The sequence below is a fragment of the Ichthyophthirius multifiliis genome (genome assembly GCF_000220395.1).
Source record: "Ichthyophthirius multifiliis unplaced genomic scaffold scaff_1120509251385, whole genome shotgun sequence".
Lineage (NCBI taxonomy): Eukaryota > Ciliophora > Oligohymenophorea > Hymenostomatida > Ichthyophthirius > Ichthyophthirius multifiliis.
The window spans coordinates 21,221-41,353 of NW_004085925.1; the positions used below are offsets into that span (position 1 = coordinate 21,221).

The window sequence follows — 20,133 nt, forward strand, 5'->3', positions numbered from 1 at the left end:
AAAATAAGATATATAGAAAAATGGAAAAAGAAAAATATATATATATATAAAATAATTAAAAAATTTATATATTCATATATATATATATATATATATTTATATAATTATTTATTTATATATATATATATATATATATATATATATATACATATATATATGTTTATAAAAATTAAAAATACTTATTTCTATTATTTTTATATTTTTTTTTATTTTTATTTTTATTTTTAATTTTTTTTTTTATAAATTTAATTTTACCTTTTATTTATTAATAATTTAATTTTTAGTAATTTTTTTATTTTATTTAAATTATCTAATATATTGTATTATATTATATTTTTTTATGATTTAATCTTTTAACTATTTTAATTTTTTATAATTTATAAAAAATAAATTAAAATACAAATTAGACATAAAGAATTTTACTATTAAATATTTAAAAATGGGTTAGAATAAAATTTAAAATAATAATAATTCTTAAATACCTATATATAATCTTTAATAAATAAAAAATGAAAAAAATATTAAATAAATTATCATTTTATATAAAAAGAAAATAATATTAATTCTATTTTTAATAATGTATAATAAAAACTTCAAAATATAAAAATAAAATAAAAATAATAATGAATATTTTCTTTATTTATACTTCTTTTTAGCTATTAAAAACCTTTTAATTATTCCAAAGCTACCATTTTTTTACAAATTTTTTTATAAATAATCCTTTTTAAAATAAGTTGAGTAAGTAGATTTTAAAAATCAGCAAGATCTATTATTAAAAACAGCAAAATTTTTATTGCTATTATTTTTTAGAATATAAATAAAATGAAATTAATTTAATTGATTAAGAATATATAATTTAATTGATTAAGAATATATAACATAAAGTATAAATTATTAAATTTAAAATAATTAATCATTTTTCAATTTGATATATTTCCTAAAAATATTTGATGAAATACGAATATATATAAATTATAAAGTAATAGAAGAAAATATATCACTTATTTTATTTATTAGCCATGTCTCAGTAACGAAAAATAATTCTAATAGAAAATGCAAAACATTTAATCAAAAATAAAATAAAAAACCATAATAAATAGCTTTTAAAACAAGAAAATAAAAGGAAAAAAATTAGCTGCATTTCAAGGATTAAAATAAGATTTCTTTTAAACAAAGCAAATATATAAAATATACTAAAATTATTAAGTAATTCTAATTTAGATTCTTATAATAGAAATATTTTCGAAAATAATTATTTGATTTTACCTCCTTTTCAATGAAATAAATCAATGGATATATTAAAGAAGATGCAATATATTTAAAAAAAGAAGAAAATAAAAAAAATAGTTAAATTTAACTATATCCAAATATTTTTTTAAAAAAAATACTAAAAAATCCAAATTAATATAAGTTTAAATAGATATAAAAAATCATGTTTAATAAAATATTATATTTTCTAAAAATTATTTTGAATTTAGATAATATTTTTTTTAAATGTAGCTTCAGGCCTTATTTATAGAGAATATGTGTTTAAAATTATATAAAAATTAAAATAATTTTTATAGAATATTTGATAAATAAAAATATTATGAAAAAAATGAATCATAAAATTTAATTTTTCTTTAAAAGAATTGTTTTTAGGTTTTATATTTAAAAAATATTTAAAAAAAAAAAATTAGTGTATATGTTATTAAATATTTTATTTAAAAAAAAATAAAAAATAATTTTATATATATATATTAATAAATATAATATATCAATATAAAAGTAATATTTGATATATAAATAATTAATTTTTAAATAAATTAAATTAATTATTAACGGGATTTATTATTAACATAAATCTAAAAACATAAATTTATTAATTAAAAATCTTTCTAAATTTCTAAAATTCTAAAAATAACTGATTAATAAGATAAATTAATAATGTCTTAATTTGCTAATATTTTAATATATAAGCCAGGAAGGAAATGGATAAAAAAAAAGAAATAAATAATATAATGAAACGTAAAACTTTTATGACTTTTAAAGAATTTAAAAACAAGTATTAAAAAATAAAAAAAGCAAAAAAAAATAACAAAAAAAGATTTATATATTTAATAATAATAAAAAAAAGTAAAATTATCAAAATCTCCAAAATATATTTTAAAAATAATTAAATATCTAGTTATAAATAATAGATAAAACCATATTTCTCTTTACTAAACATAACTATATAGATATAACTTTCTTTTGATTTAAGAGTTAAATATGAGAGTGAAAGCATTCACTAAAAGATATTATAAAAATCAATTAAAATTGAAATTAAAATAAAACTTTTATAAAATACTAAAGAAGATAATTTCTTAAAAAAATTAAAACTTATACTAAAATCTTTTAATAATTTATTATTTTGAAAAAATATACAATTCATTTAGAAATAGCTTAATTATTGTTAAAACTGATACACATAAAGAAATTATATAATAATATAAGAGAATATATATGAAATTTACGATTAAAACTTAATAAAATTATATATTTTTAAAATATAAAAAAAGTTAAATTTTATATTCAGAATCATCTTTTTTTCGGCTTTTGATTTCTTAAAATTGTAGCCTAAAATGAAAGATGCTCCAAAAAATATATATTTTATATAAAATTAACTTAAAAGTAAATTTTTTTATATTAATTTTTTTTATTATTAAGGAAAATAAATTTTTATTTATTCATTTTTTCAAAATTTTTTTGTGAATAAATCATAAACAATTATTAAAAATTCGAAAAAGCCTATTTTTGCCTTACTTCAATAATTTTAAAAATAAATAAATAGGAGATTTCCAAAAAAAAAAATATAGGCTATCATATGGATCATTTTTAATTATATTAATTTATTAATTTAATTCTTAATAAACAATTTATTTATTTTTCTTATATCCGATTAAATTATAGTCTAAATTAATTTTTTTATGAATCAATGTAATATATCATTTCTGGATTTAACTATCATTTTATTGTTTCTTATAAAATAATAAAAAATAAAATAAAATATATACTAAATAAAATATATACAAGATAATATTAAAAATTTATTTACAAAACATTATTAAATAATAAAATTTAATTAAATATTAAAATATAAATTAAGCAAATAAAAAAGATAATAAATTCAGTCAAAATAAAAAAAAACATTAACTTTATATAAAAAAGTTAAAAAATAAAATAAAATTATGAATTGCATAAATGAAAAACTATCAATATATAATATATATTATTAAAATAAAAAAAACAAATATATAACTAAAAATAAAAATAAATAAAATAAAATGTAAACAAACGACTAATTACAAAGAGTAAATTAAAAAGGAAAGTAAAACATATTAGAAACAATAGTACTAACCAAATCATTTGTAAAGTAGTCCAAAGACTATAAATTTCGAGATTTTACAAATATTACATCAACTCAGGATTTAAAATAAGCCACACAAACGTACTGTAAATAATTTTAAGCATCAAATACATTTCAAAACCGTTCTTTTAAGAATACATTTTACGGTTTCAATCAAAAAACCAACCCCTAATATAACTAATAAGATTAATATTATTAACTAAACACAAAACCTTACATAGAAAAAATGTATATATCACCAAAAACATACTAATCAACAAAGGCGGATGCATATGGTTTAGAGTTTCCCTAATTATAGGAAAAAACTGAGAAAAATAATACCTTTTACCTAACAGAAAACTTTAAGTTAGCAAAAAGCACTAAATCTGAGAGCGATTAAAGTATCGGATGTACATCTTTTACAACTATATAGAAGTTAAATTTGAACCGGTTTAATAAAAACAGGAATAATTAGAAATATATAAATATTAATAATTAATAAATATAATAAAATAATAATGTATAAGTATTAGTCAACAATTAAAAATATTTACAATATTAAAAAAGTTACAAAAATATTGCTTGTATAATTGAATAAAATAAATATTTTAAATCTCAAAATAAAATAGAAGAAGCAATGCTCTCCACTACTTTATTGAATCGAAGTTTAATGCCTAGACAATTAGGACTTATGCCCCCATTTAAATAAAAGTAGAAGTTTTTATAAAATTACTACATAAAATAATTAAATAAAGACTTCAAAAAAAATTAAGAATTCATATAAAAAAAGCTAAAAAATTAGAAATTAAAAATCAATATTTCATATTTACATATCGCCCAATATGTTGAAATGGTTTCAAAAGCACTACTTCATTCTGATTTTTAAGATTTATGGAGTATAAATATTTCCAATAACCAATTAACAGGACCTTCAGTACTTAAAATTTCCACAAGTCTTCCAGAGACTATTAAAAGTATTAACATTTCTAATAATCTGATAGGTCCAACTGGCTTTTTTGGCATAATGCCTTTATTAAATTCTAAAAAATATAACACTTTAAGAAGTTTGAACTTAGAAAACAATAATCTATCTGATTTAGGTCTAATGCCAATTCTAAAAGGAATATACTAAAATATGTCCTTATTTATTTTAAATATTTCAAATAATAAACTAACAGACCACGTAGCCTTCGAAATAAAATCATTGTTAATGAAAAACTCGTATTTATAGGAAATATATTTAAGATGGAACACATTTTCCTCTAAAGGAGGTCTATAAATAGCAGAAGGTTTAAAAGAAAACCTAAACCTAAGAGTTATAGACTTATCGCATAATGGTTTAGGTTCTATCCCATCTTTAAAATGTAGCTTAAAGATAATCCAAAGCTGCAATGTATAAGGATCGGGAGTTCGACATTTAGACCTATCTTATAATTAATTTAAAGTCTCCGAGTGCTAAGAAATGTAATAGGCTATAATCCCAAACAAAACCATATATGGGCTACATATCGAAGGCAACGAATCACACGCTTTGGTAGATTCTAGAGGTTTTCTACACATTCCTGATTCTTATATTTTGCATTAAAAAAAAAGCCTAAGTTCTTAACAATTATACCCAAGAAAAATCGAAAACGTAAAACTTAAAGGATTTAATAAAATGCAAAATTTTGATTGCAAATAAGTCGATAATTGTTGGATTTGTGATGGATGGTTTGAGGTAAAATTCGAAATAAAAGACACTTCAAGTGATCTTTTTGGGGGAGAGCCAGTTTTTTTACACTTAGATTTTGATAATTATGTACCTGTATATATGGATAGAGATATCGAAAATCCCAATATATTTCAAGTTTACAGAATGTGTCCCCCCAATAGGACTGTGAGTTTTTTTTTCACTGATCCTTGTAAAAATGTTGCCTATCATTCAAGAGAATACGACAATAAACCTTTCGAAGTTTTACCTGAAAGCGGTTTAAAAATTTGCGAAGAAAAAAATGAACATGGTGAAATCATCAAAAAATTCAAAGTAAAATACTTAGATTCAACCGTAATGATATACGAATGTCCTTCAATGATTAATTACGTTGACACTTTTTTGGAAAAACACATTATTAATAAAAATGATTTCGAACCAAAAGTAAAAGCCATACCCAGACAGCCTGAAACTTACTTCAGAATTACTAAAACAGACTAATGGCATCGAGGAGTATCCCTTTTTAGAGATTATGTAGCTGATTCAGCCGCTTTAGACGCTAAATGTTTTGAATTTGACTGGGGAGTGAGTAAATTACCTAAATTATTTTCTAAAGGAGGCGATATTGAACTATGTAAATCTATAATGAAAGCTCTTTATCCATATATAAGGATAGTTTATAAATATTTATCTTGTTAAGGTTTGTAAAACGAAATATATTGCATATCGCCGAATATATTCACAACATTCATCCAAAAAACAGGAGTAATAGCAAGCAATTAACAAAATAAAGATCTTCCTAATTTCATTCTCGCGGATTCCGATTTATTATTTGTGGCATCCTCCACAGTTGCTTAGAAAATAAAAACTTATCGAAAACCAGACAAAGTTTTAATCAGAAATGAATTTTTAGAACAACTAGGAAGAATATCTTAAGAGAAGTATTTTTCGTAAAGAAATTAAATAGCTTAAATGAATAGTTAAGGCCTAAGATTATTCTTTAATGAGGAAAATTTAATCGATCATTTTTTAGAATATGACTCGCCCTAAGAATGGAGAGTTTCCAGATATTGGCTTGAACCATGCGATATTGTGATGAAAAAATATTTAAATTTTATAAAGATTTTATGGAATTAATGGGCTGATTACAAAAAATAAGAAAAAAAATACTTTTCGACTACTAAATCTATGTCAGTATATGAATTTAGAGACATGGTTTATAAATATGAACTTTTAGATGAACGCTTATAGGAAAGAGACATTATTATTTCCTATAATTTATCCATGATGACCTAAGTTGATGAACTTAATAATGATAGATTTATTATGATGTCTTTTGTAGAGTTTTTGGAAGCTTTGGCAAGGCTTTCTGAGAAAAAAAGCATGATCCCTGTAGGGGAAAGAGAAGAAGAATATAATGAAGACGAAAGATTTTAGATAAAACTATAGTTTAAGATTGAAAGCCTACTTCATTATATGAAAAAAAAAAACGAGTATTTTAATAGTAAAGAATATATAAAACAGTAATAACTACTTATCACTAATCCTGGGTAGTAATAAAATATTAGCAATAATGTATCTAATATGTAGAATTCAAATATTTAATAATATTAAATTGTTGGATAAAGTAATTTAAATACAGGAATGGGAGATGGGGAGAGAGTTATTAAAGATTTCACGGAAATTAATTTTATACAAAAGAAAATTATGAAATAAGAAGTTGTTTAAAAAATGAAAAGCGATGCAAAAGAGAAAATCAAAGGCTTGCTTGATAATTTTAAAAATGTTGAATAAATTTAAAATAAATAGGATGGAATATAAAATTAAAATTATAATTAGTAGTAACATAGTAATTTATTATAATAATAGTAAAATTAAGATTAATGATTATTATATATATTTTTTTTTTTATGTTTATTAAAAATTATAAAATTTATATATATTTTAAATCTTTATTAATAAATACTTTATATTTATTTATTATAATTTTTTTATACTATTATTTATTTTTATTTGGCTAAAAATAAATATTATAAAATTTATTTTTATTTAGTAAATAAATATATCAGATTAAATATATAATTTATAATTAATTTTTAATATATTTTATATAATTAATTTTATTATTATTTTTATTTTATTTTATTTTATTTAGTTTTATTTATTAAATATATAAATAAATAAAATTTTTAATAATTATTATTAATTGTAAATAAAAACAAATATTTTTAATTTATATGAAATAAATATGATGATAAGATTTATTTTATTTTAAAACAAAAAATCTTAACCAAATGATAAAATAAAATAAAATATTAAATAAATCAATTAGATTTTAAATAAATATTGAATAATTAAATATATATAAAAGATAGTAAATATATATACATACATATAAATATATATATATATATATATATATATATATATATATATATATAATATTCTCTTTATTAAATATTATTTTCTATTAAATCAAAAATTAAATTAAAATATATAAAATAATAATTAAATCAATATTTTATATATTATTATATATAACAAATATAAATATTGTAAATTATTTTAATGAGTTAACCTCTAAACAATTTAATTTATATAAACAAACTTATATACGGAAGTTACATAACTAAATATTACAAAAAAAACAATAATATGAAACATAAACGAATATTTTATATACACGAGGATGATATGCGTTATTTATAATGGATATCACCTCGAAAACAATATACATAATCTCGAATATACTTAAACGATATTTATGACATAAAATACGAGTAAGACAAATAAAAAGTATTCATAAAAACTCCTATAAGAGAACTAATATTAGAATTTTAAAATAAAATTGAAAAAGAAGATTTTATAAAAGCTTTAAATTATTTCCGTAAACAAGCAAAACATTATGATTAGATGTAAAAATAAAAAATAAAATAAAAATAAAAAAAGTAAGTGAATAAAAAAGAGATAATATAAAGCATGAAGCTGATATGCTATTTATACACGCAGACAAAGACGGAAATATGAATTTAAATTTATAAGAAATAAAATAAATCTTAAAAAAAATGTAAATAAGTATAAATAAAGAATACCTAATAAAGCTTTTTTAAGAAAATGATAAAAACTAAAACGGACAAATAGACAAGAAAGAATTTGTTGAAATAATCCGAAAACTATCTCGAAAGACCGAAATTTAAAATATTTTTTAAAAATACTGTATTCAATATACTGGAAAACAAGAAGATGACACTAAAAGCTTAATGACAGTAATCCAATACTAAAATTTTAGCAAAAATGAATAAAAAGAAAGCATTTCTCTTTTAGAAACTATACATATTTTTAAAAGTGTAGCCCATGAACACTAAGAGACTTTAAGAATTTCCTTCCAATAATTCTCCGAATTGATTTTTAGTGAAAAAAACTCAATTTTTCATCCCAAAAATGAATAAGTTTACCAAGATATGGACCAACCATTAACCTCTTATTATATTAATTCTTCGCATAACACATATCTACTATCTAACTAATTGACTGGTGATTCATCTACTTAAGCTTATATTAACGCCATCTAAAAAGGGTGTAGGTGTTTAGAATTAGACTGTTGGGATGGAGATGAAGGTGAGCCTATAATCTACCATGGATATACTTTAACATCTAAGATTTTATTCAGAAAAGTAATCGAAGTTATTAATGAAAACGCTTTCAAATATTCTGAATTTCCTTTAATTTTATCATTTGAAAATCATTGTTGTGCTAAAATGTAAATAAAAATGGCATAAATTTGTGTAGAAATATTCAAGGATAAATTATATAAAGTGCCTGAAGATTGGGAATCTATTTAACATTATTTATCTCCAAACAAGCTAAAAATGAAAATAATAATTAAAAATTCAGGTAAACTAGAACAAGCGATAAATAAAGATGTTTTTTTTGATTAACTTCTACTTTAAAAAGCTTAAATAAACGATGTAAATGAAGATGATGAAGCCGAAAATTTAGTTTTAAAAAATTAAAAATAATTTAATAATTAAGACTATTATATGCAAATTATCAAAAACAGTTAATGTTTACCTTTAGAAATATAGCAGAAATAACAAAAAAAGAAAAAAATAGTAGAGTAAAAAAATTAGGGTAAAAAATGCACTATTTTTCTTTAAAAAAGCATCAATTAACTTCTTACTACATAAACTTCAAATTAAGAACAAGAAAACATTACTGAATAAGATGAGCCTATTATCTAAAAACAAATAGAATTATTAAAGCATAACATAAAAGGATAAAGTGAAATTTAAATAAAAACATCTAATAAAGTACAAGAAATGCCACAATTAATCAAAATAGCATCAATGTTTGGCTGCAAAATGAGCCTAAATGACTCAAAAGAAAATGTTGGCACATAAGTTCTTTAGATGAGGCAAAATTTTCCATGTACTACAAAAAATTTATGTAGGAATTGATTGAATTCACTTCTAAATATTTCATTAGATTATATCCAGCTGGAATTAGGTTCGACTCTTCAAACTATGACCCTTTAATAGGTTTTTTGGGGGGATGCTAATTGATAGCTTTGAATTTCTAAACTTTTGATTTGCCCTTATTTTTATATTTAGCGAAATTCCAAGAAAACGGAGGAGTTAAAAGTGGTTACATTTTAAAACCTGAAATTTTATTAAAACCGGAAAAATATATTTCATTAGAATAAATATAAAATTAAAGCTAAAAATATAAATTATTAGTGCACAAAAACTTAAACCAAAAATATAAAATGATGGATCTTTTATAGTAGATCCTTATGTTTAAGTTTTTGTAAGAGGAAAACCAATAGACGAATAAGAAAATCCACCTAAAAAAACAAAAACTATTAGTGATAATGGATTTCATCCTGTTTGGGAAGATTAATAGGAAATTTCATTTCAATTTTTTCAACCAGAGTTGGCTTTTTTGTTTTTTAGAGTTATGGATAGTGATGTGTTTGCAGATACTTAAATTGGGATTTATTGTTTGCCAGTTGAACAAATTAGAGAAGGATATAGAGTTGTACCTTTAATTGATATTGATAATCATTAAATTATTAAAAAAAGTTTTTTACTTGTTAAAATTTAAAGGGAAATTTTATGATTAGTTTATTTTAAATATTTTTAGTTATTATTCATATTTTTATTTAATTGTAGTTAGTAATTACATTAATTTGTATGTATATAATATAAAGATTTATATTTTTTAAAAATAATTAAATTTTTATTTATATGTTTATAAAATAATTATATATATATTTTTTATGATATTAAAATAAACTTTTTAAAGTAAATATTTATAAATAGATTTATATTTATTATTAATTATTTATATTTAATTAATTTATTTAATAAATAGTTATTAAATTATAATATTTAAAAATACAATATATTATAATATTATATAATAATATTATTATTTATAAATATATTATATTATAAAATAATATATTCCAATTAAATAAATATATTGAAATAAATAGTTTTTCTTAGTTTTCCACGTATTAAAAGCATAAAGAAATTAAATTATTAATATATAATCAAATTTTACAAATAAATTTAGAATAAATAAAAAAATAAGAAAAAATTCTTTATCAAATTATATAAAAAAAACTTAAAACAAATATATATATCTAAAAAATCAAAAAATAAAAATAAAAAAAATAAATACTTAAATAATAAAAAAAAAAAAATAGAAAAAAAAAATGTCACTTTTAAAGTAACTAAACGATGCCGGTATTATGTGCTGGTTTGAATCAAAAAAGAACAGTAATTGTTTCGCTACTGCAACCCGTCCATCCTTTAATATAACTGAATAAACATCTTAAAACCCAACTCCCAAGCTTTAAATATTCACATTTGATGTAGCAGACAAGAATTTAGAACCAACCCTATTAGGAAAAACATACATATAATAGAATGCAACATCAATAACATGGACAACATTTGGAGAAGACTCATCCTAACATCCGTTCGGTCTTATAATAATAGGAACAGAAGACGGATCTGTAATAATATATGATGCACACTAAATAATTCAAAGTTACAAAAGAGGAGAGCATGAAAAATAAGTTGAAATTGGAAAACTTGCTCACATAAAAGAATATAATACTCCCGTAAATACTATAGAATATAATTCCTTAAAACCTAATCTTATAGCCATGGGGGCTGAAGACGTCCTTGTAGTTGACATATCAAAAGACGTCACTAACCCCGACATAATATCTCCAGGAGAACCAAACTACCACGAAGGATCAATAATAACATCAATTTCTTGGAATAAAAAAGTTCCCCATATTCTTGCATCTGCTTCCAATAATGGAGTAGCAGTAGTTTGGAATTTAAAAACTTCCCAAGTAAGTTTCCAAATAAACGATAATAGTAATTTTTAATTGCAATCATAATCTTAAAAAAGACACTTATCCCTAGCCTGGAACCCAGAAATTCCTTTATAATTCGCTATCACTTATGATGACGAGAAAAAACCAGAATTACAAATTTGGGATTTAAGGCATCCTTAAGGACCTGTCATTTTATTAGAAGAAGGACACACTAAAGGAATTTAAACATTAACTTGGTGCACTTCTGACCCTTCTCTGATAATTACAGCAGGATTAGATAATAAAGTAGTTTGCTGGAATGTTAAAAACAAATAAATAGTCTCTCAAAATTTACTTGATTATGAAATTATTAACGCTTAATGGTCTAAAATACCTTCGGTTTATAGCATTGTTTCATCTTCTGGTTAAATACAAGTTTTAACTCTTAATTCAGATAGTATAACTGCTTATCCACCTAAATGGTATTAACCACCTGTTGGAGCTACTTTTGCACCAAATGGAAATATATTATACTTTAGTGTAAAAATAAAATAAAATATATATATATATATATATATATATATATATATATATATATATATATTTTATTTTTAATTTAAAAAGGAAAATACATAATAAGAAATTAAATAGAAAATATTATAAAAAGCATAAATTTCTCAAGAACTTTAAGCAGCTTTATAAGAATTAGAAATAGTAATAGATGATACAAACCCTTCCTATTTATGCGAATGGAAATTTTAAAGAATACCCACCGAAGATACATTCGAATAAGATTAATGGCGTTTATTAAAAGGCATCGCTTTAAATACAAATAAAGACATCCTGGAATCTTTAGGCTTTAAAAGATAAGAAATAATACGAAAAGCAGAAACTTATACTGGAAAAAAACATCATGAGAATTTAAATTAAAACTAGACTTAAGCGAATAATAATTTTTAAGAAAAAGCACATAAAAATTCTTAAAGACAAATAAAACATGAATTCACTTCAGTTGATGATGCTGAAAGTTTTTTTGATAATTTGAATTTATAACAACAAGTATAATCAAATACTCCCTCTAACTAAAATCAAAACAATTAATAAATCAATAAAAAATTATTATAATCATAATAAGAAGAGGAAGTTTTCTAAACAGAACTAGTTTCAAAAAACATAAATTGGGATTCAGGTATAGAACGAATTATTAAGGAAAATATGATTATTGGAAATTACGAAGGAACAATTGATTGTGCTTTAAAATGCGGAAGAGTTGCTGAAGGACTGCTTATTGCTTATAGTAAAGGCGAATAAGCGTTCAAAGCTACCATGGATGAATATTTTACATTTTAAACTGATTCTTTTATCAAACAAGTTTTCCGAAATCTCATTAAGGACGACATAAATGGCCTTTCGGAACACTACGATCTCAAAAGTTGGAGAGAATGTGCCGGGTTAGCAATAACTTCTGCTAAAAACAACCAAGAATTTCAAGAAATAATGAACAAACTTGGCGAAAGATTCATAGACGAAAAAAAAGACTTCTAATCAGCAGTCTGCTGTTTCATTTTAGCTTAAAACTTCCCTAAACTAGTACAAATATACACTTAATTAATAGAAGAATAACCCCAAAAAAATCAAATTTATATGTAAATTTCATGCACTCAAAAATTAATACTCCTCTCTAAAATCATCCTTTAAAGAACCAGAAACGGAAAATATGACAATCTTCTTCTTTCTCTATCTAAACTCGCTCTTTAAAAAAATATGCAAATTCTATCTTATAAAATACTCGAATGTGCAATTACTCCTTTAAATTTTAAGATTGCTAAATTAAAAGATTTCCTTTATAACGTTTACCCAGAAATACTATAAGCTAATTACACAAAACCATAAACACCTTATTCGACTTTAAATATATAGATAACATGCAAAATAGTCAAAAACAACAATAACAACATTTAAAAAAATATTATTGCAAGTACGAATTCTCCTATATAACCACATTATACATCTAATTAAATTTTCCAAAACAATCCTAATAAAAACATAATTGAAAAACAGCAATAATAATAATAAAATGAAAATACAAAAGCGAAACATATACTAAATCCAAATGATAACCTTTAAAGTTAAAAAGAAAAAAATCTTCCTCCTCCAACTAATAAATTTGCACAAAATTAAAATCTAAAAAATCAAGTAAATGCTCCACCTCCACCTGTACCAGTATAAAACATATAATAATAACAAGTACCTTATCAACCTTAAAATAAGACTTAAATGTAAGCATAATTACCTCAAATGTAACCTATGTAATATAAATAATAATAATAAATATCTTAAATTTAATAATTCGTTCCTCCAGTTTAAGTGCCTTAAAATTAATAAAAAACGTTTGTTCCGCCATAACAATTTAAATAATAATAATAATAATAATAATAATAATAATAATAATAATAATAATAATAATCTTAAGTTTCTTAAAATAGTTTCTCTTCACATAATTAATTAAATTAAGGAAATTTAAGTAATAAGAATATTATTACTGGACCTCCCCCACCAGTCGTTAATAGTTAATAAAAAACATCTAATATAAGTAATGTTGAAAAGTTTAATCCTAGTTAGGAATAAAAAATGCTTATTTAAGGATGCTTATAATCAAATTTATTTATTTTTGATTAAATTGATATTAAAAAGAAAGATGAACATGCATAAAATATTAATTAGATGAATATTTTATTAAATAATTCTGATTTAAAAAAAGAATAAGTTGAATATTTATATGAAATATGTAAAGAAATTACTAATGGATAAGTAAATAATGCACTTAATTATCATTAAAAATTATGCAAAATCGATTTTTCAGTGCATAAACATTGGTTGAATACACTTAAACGTATTATTGTCAAAAAATGAATAAAAAATAATTTATATTAATTTTTTTTATTTATTTTTAACAAATATATTTTTTTTTTATTAAATAATACAGGATATATTATTATTTATTTAATAAAAAAATATAAAATATGATTTTAATACTGTTAGAATTAAAAAGTAATTATTAATTTTTTCAGTCATTAAAAAAAAAAAAAATGTTATTAAAAACTATTAAAAATCAATTATAATTAATTATACTTATATAATTATAAAAAAATAAGTTATATGCAAATAAAATATAAGTAAACAATCCTTTAGTTTATTTTTTGTGAATTTAGTTTTTTATTTAAATAATTAAATAAAAATAATATTATTGATAAAAATATATATTAAAATTATTTCTTTTATTTTTCTTAAAATATTTTTTTTTTTATAATTATTTATTTATCTAAATAAATTTATATATAATAAAAATTTTAACTTTTATAAATTTTAAATATATTTGTATATATATATATATATATATATATATATATATATATATATATATATATAAATTTATATATTGTATTATACATATATATGTTTTTTTTTTTTTTTACAACTATATTAATAATATAATTACTATTATAGTATTAGCAATTTTATTTTTAATTCTTTTTTTGATATAAATTTAATACAAAATATAATGTATAAAAATAATATATATTTTTTATATTTTTTTTTATTTTTTTATATTGATTTTATTTTACGATTTATTTTATTTTTAAAATAATTTCAAACAAAGAATAATAATTTTAAAAAGTAATTTTTTTATATATTAATGTTTCTTTTTAATATAATATTTTTATTTTTAGCAAAATAAAAGACTAGAAAAAATTATTTATTAACTTTTTTTTTTAATTTATTTTTTATAATATTAATTTAAAAATAATTTTAATAATTAATATTTATAAATACTTATGAATATATTAAATGCATATATATTAAAAAAAAAATATAAAAAATTAAAAACGTAATTTTTAATAATATTAAATTACATTTTGTTCATCTTTATATATTTCATCTAATTAAATTTATTTCTATATCTAATAATTTTAAAAAAGATATTTTTTAAACACATAAACAGATACAAAATCCTTAAAAATATTAATACTTTGAAAAATATCAATGCTTAAATTCATAAATACCTACATTTCCATTTTATTTTTATTTTTTTTAGCTTCATTAATTAAAAAGAACCCAAATTACTATGCAACTTTAATTGCATCTTCAGAATGATTTGCTTTTACAGTATTAAGCCATTCAAAAGCATTTTTTTTTAGGATGAAATTAATTTATATAAATAGGAAATCTAATCCCTTCCATAGTAGCTACAAAAGTTTTTCCATCATTATCTTTAGCAATAGCTTTTACATTAAAAAAATTGTTTAGAACTTTATTTTAATTAAAATAATCTAAAGAAACAGCATATTTATGATTATAATATAAAACTTATTAATTTTATATAAGTTTTATATATTTTTAACAAAAAGAATTAAACTATCCGTTTTCAAATCCTTTTTATGTAATTTCAGTATTTAAAGTTTGATTAAAAGAATTAAATTTTTACAAACTCTTATCATCATTTGTAATCCCTAAGATTATTTATTCCAAACCTTAACAAGTTCCCATTAAAGGTAAATAAGTCCCATTTTCATTTATTTTTATTATTTTTTCTATTATATTGTTTGTCATTTATGTATATTCACTAAATCCTTACATTTCCTATTCATTTTACCATAAAAGGGAATTACCACCTGTAAATAATATACCATTTACTTATGATAATATTAAATTTAGAATTTCTTCTGGTAAATTGTATGGTAATGGTATTACTCTAGCGCCGCTTGCCCATAACCATTTTATATATGATGATGTAATATATTAATAATGCTCTTATATTTAATCAAGAATTACTAAATCTTGAGATGGTTAAGTTAATACTGCTATTATTGGAGTAAAGTTTTGTATTTAATTCATTTTTTAAAAGTGTTTTTAGATTAAATATATATATTTTTTATAATAATATATATATATATATATATTCTAACTTTTTTTATTTTAAATTTAAAATATATTATTATTATCGCAAATTATTTATTTATTTTAAAAAAAATATTATAAGAAGCTCTATATTATTGTTTATTATTAATTCTTAGATATAAGACATGTAATTTATAAATTTTAAAAAATATTTAAATCAAAATTAATATATTTAAAATAAATATTTATTACTAATTATACATATAAATATATTTAATTTAATTTAAGATTTTTTATTTTAAATAAATTTATATTTTTGCAGATTATTGTAGTATATATATTTTTATAAATACAATATATTTTATTGTATAGAATATTTTATTTCATTAAAAATAAATATGTATTAAAATATTATTTATAAAAATGTAAATATATTTTTTTATTTTAATATAATTAATTCAACTTTGAGTATATTGAATATTCTTTTGACAGTATATATTAAAAGAATAAAAGAGAATAATTTTTTTTTTTAAAAAAATAAAAAAAAAAGTTACAAAAAAACTAAAATATATTTGATTAATTATAAATAAATAAAAACAAAAAAAATTAAATTAAATTCAAATAAAGAAAAAAATAAATAAATAAATAAAAATAAAACATCACGCATACATAAATAAATGTCAAATCGTTATTCAAGTCCTTATACAGAAAGATTTAACAAAATAAGTTAAAAATTATCTTAAATTCCTTTAAACCAAGAGAATTCCCGTGCAAACCGTATAGACTAATTTTAGCAAAAAGTATACTTCCTAGATGAAAGATTTAATAATACAATAGAAACATATAATAAGAAGATATCTAATTTAAAAGAAGAAATATTCCGTCTTCAAAAAGTTGTAGAAGATAATTCGAAATCTTATGAATTTTAATTAGAATCTAGAAATAAAGAAATAAATAATTTAGATTTAAAGTTATCATAAAAATTAGAATACGAAATATTATCCAGAAGAGAAAGTGAAAGTAAACAAATTCGTTATTTAGAAGAAAAAGTTAATTTCTTAAGAGCAGATATTTCTACTGAAACACGTATTAGAACTGAACTTTTAAATTAATTAAATTCTACATTGGAAAGTGATTTACCCAAATTATATGAAATAGTCAAATCTGAAGGGGCAGAAAGGGAAGAATGCGATAATTTGACACTGAAAAAAACTGCAGAAGAAATAAAAAAATTAAATGATATTATATCAATTTAAAAAAGAAACAGAGAAGATAGTGAAGCTTCAATCTTCGAAATGTTAAAAGATCTTGTTAATAGAGTTAAGCAGGAAATTGATTAAGAAAAAAATGAAAGAGAATAATCATAAGATGTTCTTGTTAAGTTATTGGAAGATGCTGCAAATAAATTATGTGCTACTGCATAAGTTTGATATATTTTTTTTCTATATTTTATATTAAATATATATATATGTATATATATATATATATATATATATATTATATATATATATATATATATATATATATTATATATATTAAAATATTATTTCATTTATGATTTTTTATATTAATTTTTTTTTTCAATTTTTTTTTCATTAATAAATATTATTAAATTTAAATATATAAATATTTATAAAATTTAATAATATAATTTTTAATAAATATACATATTTACATATTTTATAATTATTTGTAAAAATAGAAATGAAAATAAAAATTTTTAATTAATAAAATTACTTTAATTATAATTTAAGAATATTATAAATTATTTATTTGCTTTTTAACACATATATTATTTTATAAAGACATAATACCATAAATATTTTATTAAATTTTTATAAATAATTTAATAATCATCATAAACAATACTTTTATTTTACCTTAATAATATCTCTTATATAATTTTTTATAGTAATTATTTATATAAAATTAATCTATTTTTTATTTACATATCATTTTTTTTTAATAATGTATAATAGTTAATAGCATTATAAATTTAATTTTTATATTAGCATGTTGAATAATTAATTAAAATAACATTTTTAATTCTTTGTTTTATTAAATCTTTAGTATATAATCTTCTTAATTTTAAATGCAATTATTCTTTAATACCATCAATCAATATATTAGCCTTAAGTGTCTAAATAATTATATACTTTATCCATATAATATTAATGAGAAATCGTAGAAAAAACAATTTCAAAATATTTACTTAATTCATCTAAACATTACTTACAATTTACAATTAAGTCTTATATTAATCATGTATCCACAAAATTATTTGAAGGAGATTTGTCTAGAATTAACACTATCAAAAGTAATAAATATATATAAAATTTTTTTCATAAAAAGCATATTATATTTAAATATATACTATTAGATTTTAATTAAGGCTATTCAATTTTTTTCGAAAGTATGACATTTTCATATGCACTTTATAAATATTGAAAAAACTACAAAGTATAAAAGGATTAAATAATATGTGTTCTTAATAAATATTATTAAAATAATAATTTTAATTAGGATATTTATTATTCATAATCATATTATTATTATAAATAACTAAATCTATAATATATTTAAGAAGTTAATTCTATTTTTTAGAAATTCTTAAGAAAGTGTTTTTTAATTTATTATTTAGAAAATTTCTTCATTTTAATTTATTTTACTTAAGTCATAAATTAACTCAGAATTTACTAATATTGACTTTAGTTTCTACTTTTTTATATATATTTTCTTATTAATTTTTTAATTAAATTTTAGATTTTTTATTCTTTTAGTTCTTATTATTTGTAATATTACTACTTGAATATTATTATTTTTGGTATAAAGATTTTAATTTTTTTCTTGTTTTTTTATCTTTATCTTTATTTTATTATTCTTTGTTTATTAAAGTATTTTATTAAAATTATAGTCTGAATTTTTAATAAATGATTATTTTTATTTGATAAAAACACATTTTTTGTTTATACAATAACTTTTTTATTAAAATAGTGTTTTTGATTATTTTGATTAAAAGAAAAAATATTTAATTTTTATTATTTTTTTATATAAATAATTTCTCTGTTAATAAATTGTAACTATTCTTTTAATTTATCAAAATAATTATTAAATTTTTAATACATTATAAATTATTTTTAGCCTATTTTAGCTGAAAAATATTTTTATTGATTAAGTTTAATTGAGCTTTTTTAAAAAAATTTAATTAATTATTTAAAAAATCCTATTAGTTTAATGAAAAGAAGCCATGTAAATTACTTATAATCTTATAATGTAAATAATCTTTATAAATATATTTATATTTAATTTATTTTTAATTTTATATTATATTTCTATTAAAAAGACTTATTTATTCATTATTATTAATAATTTATAATTTAACCTATTATTTTTGCTTTATTTATTTTATTTGTAAAATTAATTAAATCATCCTTTGAAAAAAAAAAACTTTTATATGTATACTGTATGAATTAATATTGGAGTATTTGTTATATTTTTTAATATTTTATTTCTAGATTTTTTTTATATAAAATAATCATATTAAATTAAATTATTTTAACTAAACATGTATTAAATTTTACGATTTTCCTTATTATAAAGAAATAAAATATTTCTTTTTATTGAATTTTTATTTTGAATTGATAATATTTAATTTTAAAGATACTTTTAATTTTTTTTTTTTTTTAAAAAAAAAACATAAATAATTTTCGACATATTTAGAAAATCTTATTTTTTTTTTTCTTTTATTTAATTAATTAATATATTTTTATTTGTTATTTGAAAATAATATATATTATTATATATAATATTTAATTTAATATTATGTTTATATATATATATAGA

At 18.8% G+C, this 20,133-nt stretch overlaps 5 protein-coding genes across 5 annotated transcripts, besides 39 other annotated features; 4 read left to right on the top strand and 1 right to left on the bottom strand. All coding sequences in view use genetic code 6, as the record gives it.

Moving 5' to 3' along the window:
* The first annotated feature begins 65 nt into the window (after positions 1-65).
* Positions 66-158: a microsatellite.
* Positions 159-188: 30 nt separating this feature from the next.
* Positions 189-241: a microsatellite.
* Positions 199-301: a microsatellite.
* A 528-nt stretch (positions 302-829) lies between these two features.
* Positions 830-878: a microsatellite.
* An 864-nt stretch (positions 879-1,742) lies between these two features.
* Positions 1,743-1,788: a microsatellite.
* Positions 1,789-2,657: 869 nt separating this feature from the next.
* Positions 2,658-2,687: a microsatellite.
* Positions 2,688-3,002: 315 nt separating this feature from the next.
* Positions 3,003-3,046: a microsatellite.
* Positions 3,021-3,051: a microsatellite.
* Positions 3,052-3,833: 782 nt separating this feature from the next.
* Positions 3,834-3,893: a microsatellite.
* Positions 3,843-3,886: a microsatellite.
* Positions 3,894-3,906: 13 nt separating the features above from the next.
* Positions 3,907-3,940: a microsatellite.
* Positions 3,941-4,217: 277 nt separating this feature from the next.
* Positions 4,218-6,944, top strand: IMG5_192830 (leucine rich repeat protein; the record flags this gene model as incomplete). Its single annotated transcript, XM_004025031.1, has 2 exons — positions 4,218-5,268; positions 5,503-6,944. The coding sequence occupies 2 exons, from the start codon at positions 4,218-4,220 to the stop codon at positions 6,942-6,944; spliced, it is 2,493 nt and encodes an 830-aa protein (XP_004025080.1).
* Positions 6,945-7,130: 186 nt separating this feature from the next.
* Positions 7,131-7,179: a microsatellite.
* Positions 7,140-7,210: a microsatellite.
* Positions 7,175-7,220: a microsatellite.
* Positions 7,221-7,412: 192 nt separating this feature from the next.
* Positions 7,413-7,484: a microsatellite.
* Positions 7,436-7,502: a microsatellite.
* A 198-nt stretch (positions 7,503-7,700) lies between these two features.
* On the top strand, positions 7,701-9,514 carry IMG5_192840 (phosphatidylinositol-specific phospholipase x domain protein; the record flags this gene model as incomplete). Its single annotated transcript, XM_004025032.1, has 2 exons — positions 7,701-7,972; positions 8,025-9,514. Exons 1-2 carry the CDS (start codon positions 7,747-7,749, stop codon positions 9,512-9,514), a joined length of 1,716 nt encoding a protein of 571 aa, XP_004025081.1. The 5' UTR covers positions 7,701-7,746.
* Positions 9,515-10,175: 661 nt separating this feature from the next.
* Positions 10,176-10,221: a microsatellite.
* Positions 10,222-10,266: 45 nt separating this feature from the next.
* Positions 10,267-10,332: a microsatellite.
* Positions 10,333-10,378: 46 nt separating this feature from the next.
* Positions 10,379-10,422: a microsatellite.
* Positions 10,384-10,420: a microsatellite.
* Positions 10,423-10,457: 35 nt separating the features above from the next.
* Positions 10,458-10,524: a microsatellite.
* Positions 10,459-10,524: a microsatellite.
* Positions 10,469-10,524: a microsatellite.
* Positions 10,525-10,705: 181 nt separating this feature from the next.
* Positions 10,706-10,778: a microsatellite.
* Positions 10,715-10,777: a microsatellite.
* IMG5_192850 (hypothetical protein) lies at positions 10,777-13,994 on the top strand (the record flags this gene model as incomplete). Its single annotated transcript, XM_004025033.1, has 5 exons — positions 10,777-11,931; positions 12,016-12,193; positions 12,527-12,981; positions 13,663-13,700; positions 13,907-13,994. The coding sequence occupies 5 exons, from the start codon at positions 10,777-10,779 to the stop codon at positions 13,992-13,994; spliced, it is 1,914 nt and encodes a 637-aa protein (XP_004025082.1).
* Positions 11,948-11,995: a microsatellite.
* Positions 13,805-13,858: a microsatellite.
* A 660-nt stretch (positions 13,995-14,654) lies between the features above and the next one.
* Positions 14,655-14,697: a microsatellite.
* Positions 14,698-14,703: 6 nt separating this feature from the next.
* Positions 14,704-14,831: a microsatellite.
* Positions 14,771-14,849: a microsatellite.
* Positions 14,850-14,967: 118 nt separating this feature from the next.
* Positions 14,968-15,004: a microsatellite.
* Positions 14,974-15,015: a microsatellite.
* Positions 15,016-15,570: 555 nt separating this feature from the next.
* Positions 15,571-15,965, bottom strand: IMG5_192860 (hypothetical protein; the record flags this gene model as incomplete). Its single annotated transcript, XM_004025034.1, has 2 exons — positions 15,571-15,674; positions 15,878-15,965. The coding sequence occupies 2 exons, from the start codon at positions 15,963-15,965 to the stop codon at positions 15,571-15,573; spliced, it is 192 nt and encodes a 63-aa protein (XP_004025083.1).
* A 334-nt stretch (positions 15,966-16,299) lies between these two features.
* Positions 16,300-16,344: a microsatellite.
* Positions 16,345-16,868: 524 nt separating this feature from the next.
* Positions 16,869-16,933: a microsatellite.
* Positions 16,873-16,940: a microsatellite.
* Positions 16,927-17,720, top strand: IMG5_192870 (hypothetical protein; the record flags this gene model as incomplete). Its single annotated transcript, XM_004025035.1, has 1 exon — positions 16,927-17,720. Exon 1 carries the CDS (start codon positions 16,968-16,970, stop codon positions 17,718-17,720), a length of 753 nt encoding a protein of 250 aa, XP_004025084.1. The 5' UTR covers positions 16,927-16,967.
* A 28-nt stretch (positions 17,721-17,748) lies between these two features.
* Positions 17,749-17,826: a microsatellite.
* A 62-nt stretch (positions 17,827-17,888) lies between these two features.
* Positions 17,889-17,941: a microsatellite.
* Positions 17,889-17,976: a microsatellite.
* A 2,100-nt stretch (positions 17,977-20,076) lies between these two features.
* Positions 20,077-20,133: part of a microsatellite that runs on past the window's edge.